Source organism: Acomys russatus, chromosome 3 (assembly GCF_903995435.1).
Source record: "Acomys russatus chromosome 3, mAcoRus1.1, whole genome shotgun sequence".
NCBI lineage: Eukaryota > Metazoa > Chordata > Mammalia > Rodentia > Muridae > Acomys > Acomys russatus.
Window position 1 is genome coordinate 75,397,084 of NC_067139.1, and position 15,000 is coordinate 75,412,083.

At 47.7% G+C, this 15,000-nt stretch overlaps 1 protein-coding gene across 2 annotated transcripts; it reads left to right on the forward strand.

Annotated features, from left to right (window-relative positions):
- Positions 1-2,493: 2,493 nt before the first annotated feature.
- Positions 2,494-14,800, forward strand: Ptger2 (prostaglandin E receptor 2). 2 transcript variants are annotated; one of them, XM_051142924.1, is made up of 2 exons: positions 2,494-3,598; positions 14,543-14,800. In XM_051142924.1, the coding sequence occupies exons 1-2, from the start codon at positions 2,726-2,728 to the stop codon at positions 14,786-14,788; spliced, it is 1,119 nt and encodes a 372-aa protein (XP_050998881.1). In that variant the 5' UTR covers positions 2,494-2,725; the 3' UTR covers positions 14,789-14,800. The 2 variants fall into 2 exon arrangements, with proteins under 2 accessions (XP_050998881.1, XP_050998882.1); XM_051142925.1 differs by having other exon boundaries at positions 2,494-3,565.
- The last annotated feature ends 200 nt before the right edge of the window (positions 14,801-15,000 follow it).

A 15,000-nucleotide genomic window follows, 5' to 3' on the forward strand; every position in this document is an offset into this window, starting at 1 on the left:
TGTATCCCAGCCACAGATTTACATGTGTCTCTCTATGTATGTCTACGTGTAAAGCTGATATGGTTGGAGAAGGTCTCAGAACCGAGGAGCTGACAGTTTAGAGTCTAGCCAGCATGAAGGCCTGAGAATCAGGGATGCCTAAGGCAGATCAATGCCCCAGATCAGGCTGGGGATCAACCTGCCTTTCTCGTTCTATTCAGCCACCAACAGACCAGATGGCGCCCACCCACACCGGAAGGAACAGTTGTCTGCTTTAGTCAGTCCACCGCGTAGATGCTAAGCTCTTTAGAACACCCTCTCAGACACAGTCAGCTTCTGGGGGCACCATGCCTTCTGGGGGTCCCATGCCTTCTGGGGGTCCCATGCCTCATCAAGCTGACAAGCCATGACTAATCACTCGGTGTTCCACAAACACAGTGGCCTCTCAAACAGGAACTGAAAATTAGCAAATTATGGCTCAGTTCTAGAAGTGAGGGCGCTAATGTATTTTCTGTTAAGAAATTCTAGACTCTGGGTAAGCTCAAGTTGTATCGAGATGCTGACACTACAATTAGAAATGGGAAGATGTCACTTTCAAACTACAAGAAGAGACTCGAATTTACTGGAACCGATCTGAGGTCTAACTGAGGAAGTAGGGATGGCAAATGAATCATCCAGTCAGACTCCTAAAACAGACAACAGAGCAGAGCTGCTACATCTCTCTGTCCAACTACTACAAACAAACAAAAATGGTAACTTGAATTTGTGGCAACTGAAAGCATGCAGCCCAGTAGAATAATTGGCAAGACATGAGCTCTGAAGACCTGCAGGACTGAGGTGCATCCCCTGGGGCCTGAAGGGTTGTCTTTGAGGAAGGGCTGTGGGGAGAGCTTGGTCATCAGAAACTGGACTGTCCACGTACCTCTGTGAGAATCTTCTCACAGTGCACAGCTGAGTTGAGGTGGAGGACCAGTAAGATAAAGGCTTAAGATAAGGATCTCAAATTGGTCCCTGGCATCCATTAAAGCCAGCGGGGTCCTGCCACCATATACTCATCTAGTGAAAAGCTTGGAACAAATATATATAGACATGGTGCAACAAGGGGATTTTGTTGTAGGTGGATTACGAAAGCAGAAAGGGAGTAAACACAGTGGGAAACCTGCAGGAGTCGATTCTTCTCACTCCCCCAACCACTGGGATAAGACGGGACTAGACTGAGATGGGGAATAGTCCACTGTGGGTGGCTGGGCTGAGGATGCTTCTGGACCGCAGTCTACAGCCTGAGAAAACGCTAGAGGAGTTGACACCCACTCCATCCATGCCCTCAAAGTTTTATCAAGGGCGTGAATAGCTGCCACTGTACAAACTGAGCCTGCAGCCTTAGCAAATAAGTTTCTCTTGCCTTAATTCTCTAGAAAACCCCTCTGCATTCCAGAGGGAGGGCAGGCCAGAAGCGTGGCGAGCTAAGTCACAGGAAGTGAGGTTGCTCCACAATTTTTCATTTGCGTTTTCTTTTCCACCAGACTCCTGTGCAAATCTTTCTCGGAGAACATTCTTTTGCCCACATGAAATATGATTTTTCTAATGGCATATAAGTGCCTACATTGTCCGCCACGCTGGACTTAGAGGATTTCGAAACACTGGTTGCATTTTCATTACCCTGTAACTATGACAACAGATGACAAACAACTGTTTATGTCAGCTCCATCGTGAAACTGGCCAATTAGCAACACGCTCCCAGGAATGAGTCTTTCCAATGGGCCCTCACGGTTAACTGACTGTGCAACGACGAATGTAAATAACCCATCGACGCTTTCTTAAAGACTGAGCTTCATTGGAGAACACTAAATTGTAGTGTTCCATCGGTGGCTGCAAACATGACTCCAGACTCTGTTTTGTTTTGTTAAGGTTGTTTAAGCCAGTTGCTGTTTGTTACAATGTTGACATAGGAAAAGTCAAAACCCTGGTAACTCAATCAAAGCTCAACTGTGGGCCGCTCAGTAGACAGGCCTTTCAGTTTCTGTCCGACCATGTGGGTATCTTCCTAGGAATTTTTTTAAAAATACAAATCAAAACAACAACCTCTCTCATGTTGCTCTTAGGTCAAGTTGGTTTGATATAGCTTGGTCCCTCTGTTCTGTTCTTTACACCTCATGGGCTTGGGCCCTCCTAACTTCAATTTGGTGATTTGGTTTACTTTCCTGCTACCCCGGCCTTCCTACCTAGCTCTGTTTCCCAGACATTTACTAGGACTAAAGGCTTCGGAGCTGAATTCAGAGGGGCCATGGCCCTGTAACTTCCAGGCCCAGTACCCCGCGAGAAAGAAGACCCTGTGAGCCTGCTCTCAGAGACTGCTGGGACCCCCACGCCCTTCTAGAGCCCAGCCAGTATGTCTCGCTTCACCTCACTCCGCAAGGCAGTTCTCAGGCAATCGAAATTGCTAGCCTGGACGCCACTACTAGACCCGCCCTCGGACGGGGATGCGGGGGCGGGCGGGAGGGGGGAGGAGGTGCGGCTGCTTCTCTGTGCCGGGGCCCCGCAGCTCTGGCTAAGAGCCGTTGAGGCGCAGGAGCCTCGAAGGCGGCCGGATGCTGGAGGGAAGCGACTACTGTGCTCGCCGGCAGGAGACCCAAGCGGGGCTACCCTTGGCCGGCGCTTGGGGCCGGAAGGGAGCTCTGGATTTCGATCCCTCCCCTTTTCCCTGGTGTGTCTTAGAGTACCGTGCCCCTCAGACCCTCCTGCTGTCATGTACCAGCTTGAAGGAGAGGCGCATCTCTCGTCCACGCCCTCCACCATGGGCAACGCTTCCAATGGGGAGGATTGCGAGAGTCGTCAGTGGCTCCACTGGGACGAAAGCCCAGCCATCAGCTCAGCGATGTTCTCCGCCGGGGTGCTGGGGAACCTCATTGCGCTGGCGCTGCTGGCGCGCCGCTGGCGAGGGGACTCGGGGTGCAGTGCCGGCAGCCGGACCTCTATCTCCTTGTTCCACGTGCTGGTGACAGAGCTGGTGCTCACCGACCTGCTGGGAACCTGCCTCATCAGCCCTGTGGTGCTGGCTTCCTATGCGCGCAATCAGACCCTAGTGGCCCTGGCGCCCGAGAGCCGCGCGTGTACCTATTTCGCCTTCGCTATGACCTTCTTCAGCCTGGCCACGATGCTCATGCTCTTCGCCATGGCCCTGGAACGCTACCTCGCCATCGGGCACCCTTACTTCTACCGACGCCGCTTCTCGCGCCGCGGTGGCCTGGCTGTGCTGCCCGCCATCTACGCGGTCTCGCTGCTCTTCTGTTCCCTGCCGCTGCTCAACTACGGGGAGTATGTCCAGTACTGTCCCGGGACGTGGTGCTTTATCCGTCACGGGCGGACTGCATACCTGTACGCCACAGTGCTGCTCCTGCTCATCGTGGCGGTGCTCGCCTGCAACATCAGTGTCATCCTCAACCTGATTCGCATGCACCGTCGGGGCAGGAGAAGGCGCTGCGGGTTGGCTGGCACTGGCCTGGGCGGCCCTGGATCACGCAGAAGAGGAGAACGGACTTCGATGGCGGAGGAGACGGACCATCTCATTCTCCTGGCCATAATGACGGTAACCTTCGCCATTTGCTCCTTGCCTTTCACAGTAAGTCACGGGTTTGTTTCCACAGTCCAGCGTACAGCTTTTAAAAACTCCTCTCACCCCACCCTTTTCACCCCCAGGCACACATTGGTAACTTGGGGGGGAATGCCCTAATTTATAAAAAGGTCTATTGCATTCGCTTTTCCCTTTCGCCATTACCCACTTCCTTCCTCCTCCAGTCTTTGCGTATGAACCCTATGGTCGTTGCTAACTTAGCGCTTCTCCTACGCACTACTGTCTACAAAGTTCCCGTCCCTGGATTGGTAATTGAAAAGGAGAGAGTCCCTTCTAAGTTAGGACCGCTGTCAATTTTATAATCTGAGCACTGGAGCCCAGTTTGATGACCTTGTAGCCCCGTCCTTTGGTGCTTCTATTTCTCGTGGGCAAAATGTAGCTGCTGACCGACAGCATTCAGAGGGTCCTTGGTGTAGACGTTCACAGCCTCTTTCACTGGACTTTAGGAATTTTAAAATCCAGAAATCTAGTTTACAGGCTTACCAGGCCATGAACCTGAGAGGAAGAGACTAACTGTAGCGTGGAGTTTTTGTCATCCCTCAAAGGAGGACACTTGTAACCTCTTACAAAATATTCCCTTGATGCCACTGTCAAGAACACACATAGATGCTGTCCATGCTGTAGGTGTGCACCTCATGAGCACACCAATAAACAGTCCAGCATGCAGCTTTTAAAAACGCCTCTCACCCCACCCTTTTCACCCCCAGGCATACACTAGTAACTTGGGGGGGGGGAAATGCCCTAATTTATAAAGGTCTATTGCATTCGCTTTTCCTTCTTGCCATTACCCACTTCCTTCCTCCTCCAGTCTTTGCCTATGAACCCTATGGTCGTTGCTAACTTAGCGCTTCTCCTAAGCTAAGTAGTAACAGCAGGCAGACCTCAGGGAAGAGGCAAAGAGGCTGCCTGCGAGAAACTGGCAGGGCTAGGGTAGAAGCATGGGTTTTGCCCATTTAGAGGCAGCACCAACTGTTAGTTCTAAAATACATCTAACATGGACACAGAGCCAAAGTGGGAGCCTTCTGGCCTCTCGTGAGCTACAAACTGGGGATTAGAAAAGAGATGACATGGACAGTGGCTAGAGGGAGATCTGACTCCTACTGATCACCTGCAATGCTTCTGTTTGGTGCCATCTGCTCACCCCCCAGGGAGAAAGGAATGCAGATGCGAGCCACGCCCCCAAGGAACTCTCCTTCTCGGCTGTGTTTTCTTTGCTCTGTTCCCCATTGCAATCATACCTGGACTTCTCCTCTGACGTGGTCTGAATTGCTAAGTCACACTTAGTGGAGGAAGGAGATGGAGCTGGGCAAGGTCCCCTGCTAAATAGCGGATCAAGCTACAGAAGGTGGCATCTCCCTAAACATCCCAGCAGGAGAGTTTGAGCTGTGTAATAGTGAGATTTGGAGCCCAACATGGCTCCCGTGCTTTCATTTTATGGGGAGGGTGTTTTGTGTTTGCGGCCAAGTTAGTTTTTGGAAATTGGGATAGGATGGTGATTGTTATCTGTAAAGCAGGCACTTGCAGTCTCACTGAGCAGCAGGCTACAGCCAGCCTGGAGTGGGCAGTGTCTTCTTAGGCTGCTGGGAGTTAGGATGCCTGCTCCAAGAGTTCTATCTATCACCGAGGAGTAAATGTATAAATATACCCCCAGCTACTTAAGTAGCCTGAGTATGAGCTCCAAACACTTACAAGAAGGACTGTTATTCCCTTTCTAAGTCATTGAAAGGAGGCAAGTGGGAAGAAAAACGCCTCCTCTTCGACTGGCAAACTTGGTAAAACTATATTAAAAAAAAATAAAACAGCGATATTTTACACAGGTTCCCCTGTGTTCATGTAAGAGTTGCCTTTAATCATGGAAAATCAATCTCTCTCTCTCTCTCTCTCTCTCTCTCTCCCTCTCTCTCTCTCTCCCTCCCTCCCTCCCTCCCTCCTCTCTCTCTCTCTCTCTCTCTCTCTCTCTCTCTCTCTCTCTCTCTCTCTCTCTCTCTCTATATATATATATATATATATATATATATATATCCCTTAACATCCTGACCACGGTTTCCCCTCCCACCTCCCCTCTGCCCCACCCCTCTCCTCCCAGCCCCCCTCCCACCTCCCCTCTGCCCCACCCCTCTCCTCCCAGCCCCTCCCACCTCCCCTCTACCCCACCCTTCTCCTCCCAGCCCCCTCCCACCTCCCCTCTACCCCACCCCTCTCCTCCCAGCCCCCTCCCGCCTCCCCTCTGCCCCACCCCTCCATTCTTCTTCCATTTCTCTTCAGAAAAGGGCAGGCCTCCCTCATGGATAGCAACCAAACATGGTGCAGTAAGACTAGACACCTCTCCCATGTGATAAGGCTGGATGGGCGAGGCAACCAGGTAGGAGAAAAAGGGCCCCAAAAGCAGTCAAAAGAGTCAGAGAGAGCCCCTGCTCCCACTGTTGGGTGTCCCATACGAAGGCCAAGCTACACAAGCAGAACATACACACAGAGGGCCACTCCCACGCAGGCTTCCTGGGTGTCGGTTCAGCCTCTGTGAGCTCCTATGACTCTGTGGGTTTTCTTGTTATCCTCCCCTCTTTTAATAGCAGGCCAGAGATGGCCCCAGAATTGGCAAAAGAAAGAACTTAGCGCCAAAAGTCTGTTAGAACGAATGAAGAAGCAGGGTTCTGCTCTCGTTTGTCTGTCTGTGGCTGGTTGGGGAAGGGGCACACAGAGAAAGTGACGAAGAGGTTCTACACCAATCCACCCCTTAGAATTGACACTGCCAGCAAGCCATGCTCTAGGCTTGCTTCTGCAAATGCCCATGGCAAAGATGCCCAACAAGCAGAGAGAATCCCAATGCGAATGACCGGTACCCTGACGTGCTTTGTGATCACCATGACATCACAGCCACACAAACTGCAGGTAGCCCCGGGGGCACAGTATCAAACCACAGTGCCACATCATCTCTCTGTAAGAAAATCAACATTGCCCGTTGACAACTTTTATTTTGTTTAGTGTGTTATCTTTCAATCTCATCACATGTTTAAGCCTTGTGAGCACTGCAATATTTGGATGTATTCCCTTCAGGGTTGATATGACAGTTAAAAACTCATGGCTGATGTTCACACATTCTGTGGTTCCCCGTTTGACATGTGCCCCCAAAGGACCCCCCAAGTCCTTTGGCACTGCTTGGGCCACGCCAAGATGGCAGTGAGTCTTCCACTGGAGTAGGAACCATTTGCACAGGTCCCAGAAGCAGGCTGAGCCTTGCCACTACATTCAGGCACTTGTTGTCCCCAACACAATCAAAATGCAAGGAGTGCCACAAATATGAGACGCCTAAGGAATTTCAGATATTTTTGAAAGCCATACATGGAAAAAGTGAAACCAGTGAAACTAATTTTAATGACATATTAATTTAACTCAACCAACCAGAATATTATCAATTAAAACAAAAGTTATTCATATAAAAATACCTACCCAGATATTCTAACTGTTTTTTTCATATTCTTTTTTTTTTTAAGATTTATTTATTTATTACTTATGCAGCAGACCAGGAGAGGGCACCAGATCTCATTATAGATGGTTGTGAGCCACCATGTGGTTGCTGAGAATTGAACTCAGGTCCTTTGGAAGAACGGCCAGTGCTCTTAACCTCTGAGCCATCTCTCCAGCCTTTTTCTCATATTCTTAAATGCAGCAGCAGCCTATTTCTCTTTCCATTAAAAAAAACAAAAAAAAAAAACAAAAAAAAAAACAAAAAAAAACTCAGAATAGCAAGAATCGTTTTCTATATTCCTCTAAAGCGCATGAGACCTTTAGCCAGCGAGGAGAAGCTTTCACGGCCACAGCTGGCGGGACCCCGGTCAGTTCTGCAGCTGTCTGGCAATGGAGCAGGATGAGAATTAGGAAATACAGAATTAGTAGTGAAGTGCCAACGCCAGCCATCGACCCAGGTTATGAACAGAGTGGAATTCCGTCTTCCTTCTAGGATAACAGTCTAGGGCCTCCTAGATTCAGGAAATAAACCTTTCAAAATGGAACAAAAATGCACCAACACACTGTAATGAAGTCAAGTTCAACTTCACGTATCACCAATGTTACCCCCAGAAGCCTTCGGGTTCTGAGTGTTGATTTCGACATCAGTAACCTCCGAGATGGGTAGTGTGACTCCTATTGTACGGATGAGTCAAGTGACTTCCTCCTGGACCCACAGCGAAGGAGATGCAGAGCTGGGATGGAAGTCCTGGAGCTTGAGACTGTTCCATATAGTAGCAAAGATGCCTAGAAGAAAGTCCTCTGGTCAAGGGGCCAACCGTGGTTTCACAATATTGTGACAGTATGAATATTTGGATCACCTTGTCTCTTTATCCCAATGTATTAGTTTTAAAAATAAAACAACAGGGAGGTTTTTTTTTTTTTTTTTTCCCTCCATGGAAGCTCAGTCATGTTGTTCAATTTTTCCTCTTCACCATCCTGTGAAACGCAAGCCGGGACTGAGATGTTAGGGCATTGGCTAGTGTAAACGCTAGCCTAAATTAAGAAATAATCAGATTAGCCCTCACATGAACCTTCCTTTGCTGCCCATGAAACATTTCTTTAGTGATTAAAAAGCCTGCGGTGTTTAAGACATGGGATTACTTTGTCTGCCCCATATAAAATCATGCATGAGACCAACAACACAGTCCACGCTGTTTATTCACTAAACGAGTATTGTATAAATTAATAAATTCTTTCTTATGTTAATCAGCTGTTGTCATCATTTCACAGTGATAAATAGAAACTGTTTTTTCTTCCCGAAATGGAACCGAACACAGCAAACAGCTTGTCTCCAACACTGTGTCTTCAGTTCCTGACCCGCACCGGGTCACTTTCTCAGCACAGCTAACTGTGTGGTTAGCTTCTGGTCATTTAAAACTGTTTTCCACATGCCGTTAGGATAAAGTGCTTACGCATTTTATTCAGTCCTGAAATTTCAAGAGCTCTAAAAATATCTTTATCTTTACCAATTCTCCAGGGTTAGGATTTCTAGGTAAATCTGATTAGTGGAAATCTGATCTTTGCACTATAGAAAAAGCACCGGAGTAAACAATCCTGGAGTTTCCCTGTTCGTTCCTGCTCTTCCTTGTGTAAAATGCCATGTAAATAGGTGGTGAAAATCTGGTATGAAATTAGCCAATCACGAGGATATGAACTATAAAATTTCAGGTATTGGTGAAAGAGACGCCTGGACATCTCTGGGCACCCACAGAGGACCTTGTGATGATGGTGTGTGAGACATCATTAGTGAGGTGCTGGGCGGCTGCGGGGACCCTTTACACACACTCCCTGCTGGAGAACGTCCCTCTGTGTGGTGCTTTCATTTGATATCTTTTACTTCGAGTTGCTATTCTGCAGTTGCTGACTGTAAGTGTAGACACAGGACGGTGTTAAAAACGACGTCTGCAGAAAATCTTTTTCACAACAGAGAATTTAATTAAGCTTTATGTCTATACCTTCAGTTAAGTGGCGTTTCACTGTACTGTGTTTCAGGCCAGGACTTCAGCTTAGTGTGTGTGTGTGTGTGTGTATCACAGCTCTTTGAGATCGCTTTTTTCTTTTTTAGCATATTAACAGCCCATCACATTATGAACTTAAAAACAAATAGATACCAGCATTCAGGAACACAGTCAACAGATCTTTTTTTCCCAGGTAGAGGCTTAACTCCCAGTTAATCTACAACTCCCTGTACTCACTTGGCCTCTTCCGTTCCTGTTTTGGGTTTCTGACCACCAGCCCCCACCCAGATCCCAACTCTAAGCTTGCCTGCACCCTCAACTCATGTCACTTGGGTTCACTAAGCTCCATTTTCTGACAGCATTTTTCCCCTAAAATTGTTCCATAAATTAAAAACACAAGTAAGTAAGCCTGAAATTAGGACACATGTGCAATGGAAAGGACCAGAAAAGGAGGGTAGAGCATTTAGGGAAAGCTGGAACTTCCTGTGAACAAGGGGTGTTGATTTCTGGTCCATGGATAGTGTTTGTGTTATTTCTGGGGCCTTGACTGAGCTTGTCTTCTCTGTCAATTAGGAAACTAAAGGCAGGAAAAATCTCCTGCAGCAGGGAAAAGTCTCAGACAGAATGGACAGGTCAAGAAAGGCTTTTGTTAGGGGCAAGAAAACACACACATACAGTCCCTGTACAGAGAGAAAAGACCTTCTGCAAAGCACAGGGGAACTGAGGAAGCAGAAGCCTCACCTCTCTCTGAGGGCTGTGAGGGGTCTTCCTCCTCTAGTTTAGTGATTGTCAGTTTGGACTTGGACAAAGACAAGGAGCCTGTTAGAGCCACAGTCCTGAGCTAGCCTTGAACTTGTCTGGCTGCTCCATTCGTGTGTGTGTGTGTGTGTGTGTGTGTGTGTGTGTGTGTGAGAGAGAGAGAGAGAGAGAGAGAGAGAGAGAGAGAGAGAGAGAGAGAGAGACAGAGAGACAGAGAGACAGAGAGACAGAGAGACAGAGACAGACAGAGACAGAGACAGAGACACAGAGACAGAGACAGAGACACAGAGACAGAGACAGAGACAGACAGAGAGAGAATGAAAGACTGACTGGTAGGAGAATAAAAAACCAGGTCTTGAGGCCTTTGTCCCCCATCAGGGGAGTGAAGACAAAGCTGGAAGTCTGCCAACTTTCTTATCTATTTGTGGCTCCCTGTCTGTCTACCTATCAGAAATCTGTCCGGCTCCCTCTCAGCCTCTCACATGAGTCACTCCAAAAGCCGCCTGCAAAGTATGTTTAGAGGACTCCTGGGTGGACGGCTCATATGGCCCAGGATTTCCTCAGAGCCACTGTCTTGCACTGGGTCAACCCAGAGCTCTAGACTTCAGAGCACTTCCAAGATGCACAGTGCCAAGGCCATGACCACCCTGGAGCCTTATTGGTGCCCCAGCCTTTTCTTATGATGGAACGCTTCCATTTCATTGTACCTCAGACATGTTTTAGGGAAAAACGATTGACAAAAATCAATCTTGGGGTTAACTGTGAAAAGCCTGTAGCTAGGATACCACAATGTCTTTCAGAAAGCAGGTGAACTCAGTAAGTGCTGCCTGCAAGTAAGCTGATACGAAGTTTTGATCAGGGAAAACAAAAACAAACAAACAAAAAAACAAAAACAAAAAGTCAAACAGCTTCTTAAAATATGCAGGTCTGTAATCCCAGCACTCAGGAGGCAGAGGCAGAGACAGAGGCAGAGGCAGGTCTGCGAATCGAGGCCAGCCTGGTCTACAAAGCAAGTCCAGGACAGCCGAGGCTACACAGAGAAGTCTTGTCTTGAAAAAAAAAATGTTTTAAGCCACCATTTCCCCATCTTTAAACAGAAGAGCGATAGCCAAAGGCCTTCATGACACCCTTGAACAGAAGTGTCTACACACCTCTAGTTCTGGTAGTCACTTGCGAATCTCACATGAAGTTTTGCATCAAAGGCTTTGTTATGCAGGTGTCAGGATACTGTCTAGGGACTGACTGACGTTGAGACTGGAGCCCCATCACTGCCGTTTGACTCCTTAGGCAAAGTAACTAGTCTTTTAAGCCTTGCCTTCCTCCTCTAAAATGAGTTTGCACTCCTCCGAATCACATGTCTTAGCCAAGCCTGCATAAGTCAAAGAAGCAAGGCAACTGAACGAACTAAACGTCCCCGGGGGAATTTCACTGAGCTCGAGCACGCTAAGATGCTGAATCCAGTCTGTATCAGGTAAAAGATGAGCAAGTAGTTTAAATGACAGCCCCTGGCCACTGCCAAGATGAAGCTTTCCCTGGGTGGGGGCCTCGGGCAGGGCTGTCACAGCAGGTTTTCAGCTGTGCCAGTCCATATCATAGCTCTGTAGTCCTTGCAAAACCTGCTGTGGGCTTGGGCTCAAGCAGTTCGCACACTGGACGCATTAGACTAGCACCTGGTATTTTTCTCACAGCAAGCACATAGGTAGTGTGTGCTAGAAGGCACACGTGTTCCCAGCACCTCTGGCTTTAAGTTTTAGAACATCACCAATACGTCACTCATTAACCCGTGTTTCCCAATGTCAGGTGTTGATTAAGAACTAAGGATCTGCCCTCGGGAGCGGGGAAGCACAGCTGCAGGGAGGTTCACACTGTCAGCTTGGAGACAGGTGAGGATGGGTACTTTTTAATGTTAAGGTCAGTCAAGGGCATTTCCAAGAGGAGACTCATGACAAATTCAGGCAGAGCCACTGTGAGGACCGAGGTGCGGAAGAGGCAGGGGCATGATGGGTCAGGCAGGGCCACTGTGAGGGCTTGGGGTGCAGAAGAGGCAGGGGCATGGCAGGTCTGGGCTGTGGCCTTTATTGGAGTTTCTGCAGGAAAGGCATGTCAAGGTGAAAGGAATAATATTGGCAGACTAGACTTGGGTAATTATGGCAGGCTGTTACCTACAGGACAGTTGCCTGGTAACAGGACCCTAGATCATTAAGGAGGGGAACATTACCGCAGCGTATGGGGTCTGTGGATGAGGTGGATCTCAGGACTGGTCAGCAATGCCTGCAGCAAAAACATGCTCCCTGTTTAGCCCTTTGCTGGCTGCAGTAATTAGTCACTCGGAGGAGAAGCAATGTCTCCCCAGCCAGAGACTTTTAGATATCTCAGCCTCATAATAGGGTTGGGAGTGTAGCTCAGGGGTAGAATGCTTGCCATTAGAATGTGAGTTCTAATCCCCAGCTCCTCAAAAGAAAAACACACATTATAAAATATCATGACATATAAAAACTATAGCTACAATACAGTCACATGACAGTATTGAATATACTTAGTACTAAATTGCTCACTTGCAAGTGATAAAATGGTGTGTTTTATGTTAGATGGATTTCACTACAACTTAAGCAAAGAATTGAGTTGTCTCTACAAAGTATTGGCTACCTTCTGAAATCCACATTTTAAGCAACTCTTGAACTTACCCGCCCATCGTGGATGAAAAGGAAAAGAAACAGCATAGACTTTCTCCATCCTTAAGCCAGTTCTCACTGCTTGCCTTCCTGTCACACTCTACAAGATCAGAAACTATGGCGTGGGTTATTCTGCATTGAAAACACGAGTGGAGCTGGGAGATGAGGATGCTGAGTCTTGTCCGCACTGTTTGCCTTGCAAGCCCAACTCAGCACTTCCGAGTCCCCTGCTAAACTAGATCAGAGAGAGCTATGAGATTGTCTACAACAGAGTGCTATTATTTGTGTGTGGCATGCAGTCTCTCTCTCTCTCTCTCTCTCTCTCTCTCTCTCTCTCTCTCTCTCTCTCTCTCTCTCTCTCTCTCTCTCTTCTCTCTCTCTCTTCTCTCTCTCTCTCTCTCTGTGTGTGTGTGTGTGTGTATGCACACTATTACTGAGTTTCTCCCTCCAAGCTCACCTCTTGAACATATCATACTGAATATTTTGCATCATAAGTAGTGTAACAGCCTAGATAACAGTTGCCCTGTTGCATTGCATAGCCCCACCTAACTCCTCTCTCTGAGGTCTGGAAAGCCCGCCATCAATTCTTCTTTTTCCTTACTCATCTGCCAGCTCTTTTCTCCATTCCTTACGCCAAGATTCTCTGGCATAAACACCCCTGGCTGCCAAACCTTCCCACTATTGTCCTAACATAAGCAACCCAAAGACGATGGCTGCTTTTCTTTCTCCCTACAATTTGTTTAGGACATCCAGTTCCCAGATGCTGCAGTGAGTACCAGGGGAAAGGGGACGAGTGAGTTATTTTTGGAAAAGAGTGTCAGGGAAGAAGTGGATGGCTTCCCCAAGTCACAGACAAGGCCGGAGGGTCCCTGGAGCATTGAGAATTAGTGCATTAGTTAGATGATGAGGTGTGGTCCACATTCAGACCTCCTCTCTGGATGCTGGAGTGAAGGGCTGTGGCTGCCATGCACATACTGTTCCCAGTCAGTCTGACCAAATGGCTGCATTGAGTAGACTCGATGCCCATTTGAAAATGCTGATCTATGCAGAAGGTTTGCCCGTTCACTTTCCAGAGTTTAAGACGTCATTCTGAAAGCTCCTGCTGTAACTCTGATCTAGATGTGACAGGTACTGGACTTGTGCCCTTCTAGGCCACTAAACAGCCTTAGGTCCATGACAAGTTACCTGGCTCCTTGGTGCCTCTGCGTTCTCACTGGTGAAATGTGCTTCCAGCTGACTTACTTGGTAGAGCATGCGCTACATGCACACTCTGAAGCAGCTAACGTGTTGCTTACAATGACCATGGAAGTAGCTGTGATATCACCCTTTTTACGGGTTCACAAGTTTTTTGACCAAGATAGGAAAGTTACATACAGAGCTAAGTTCAAGGTGTAACAGTGCAATACTCAGAACCAGTACTCTAACTGATGCACACTGTTGCTGTCTCTTGATGAATCGTGTTCGTTACACTAGGTCAGATATTTGGAGGTGCAACACGTTATTGTTAACATTCCCAAAACTTAAGTTCCTCATCTGTTCAGGTTCCATAAAGACTAGGAAGAAAGCAGGTTTAGGACATCCTCAGTTATTGAAAAATGGTAACTACTAACACTATCACTATTACCACTGATATTATTAAAATATTCTATTTGGCAAAGCACAGTGGCTCACACCTGTAATCCTAGCTGGGAGGCTATAGGCAGATCATATGTTTGAGGTCAGTTGGGTTATACAATGAGACCATCAGATTTTATTCTAAGTGCCAAGAAACGTTTATTTCTTTCCCTCCGTTCCTGATGACAGGACTAGAAGGTTTTGCGTGATGCCAATATTCACTGTAACCCGCAGAGTACAGCATCTCTTCAGTCACAGGAGGAGTGGCTAGGCTGGGCTTTGTGTAGGAGATTTTTGCTATCCACCCTTTCACTGCCATCAGCCAGGCAAACCAAGGCTTAATCTCCAGAAACAATACAGGATCTAAACCGCCTTGCTTACGATGGACAACTAAACATCATTTTCCTCTCTGCTTCTTTCAGATCTTTGCTTATATGAATGAAACCTCTTCCCGAAAGGAAAAGTGGGACCTCCAAGCTCTCAGATTTTTATCAATTAACTCTATAATTGACCCTTGGGTCTTTGCCATCCTTAGGCCACCAGTCCTGAGACTAATGCGTTCAGTCCTCTGTTGTCGGACTTCACTGAGAACACAGGAGGCTCCACAGACTTCCTGTTCTACCCAGTCCAGTGCCAGTAAACAAACTGACCTTTGCGGGCCGCTGTGATGATGTGCTTCGTGGGGGCGCCTCTGCAAGAACCCTTGAATGGCCTCCTTGGAGAAACATAAAGAGTTGGCATATAAACAAAATGAAACTGCCCCAAAAAAGCAGGTTCAACAGAGCTTTACAAGGTGGCCTGCGCTGCAGATGTGATGACAAGCCCCTTTGCGGAAGGCGTCACAAGACGTATAAAGCTCACATTATGTGGCCTTTGAAGG

Coding starts and splice junctions, on each gene's coding strand:
- Ptger2 (XM_051142924.1), top strand. CDS start 2,726: ATGTACCAGCTTGAAGGAGAGGCGCATCTCTCGTCCACGCCCTCCACC. Junction 3,599..14,542: donor TTTGCTCCTTGCCTTTCACA/GTAAGTCACGGG, acceptor TGCTTCTTTCAG/ATCTTTGCTTATATGAATGA.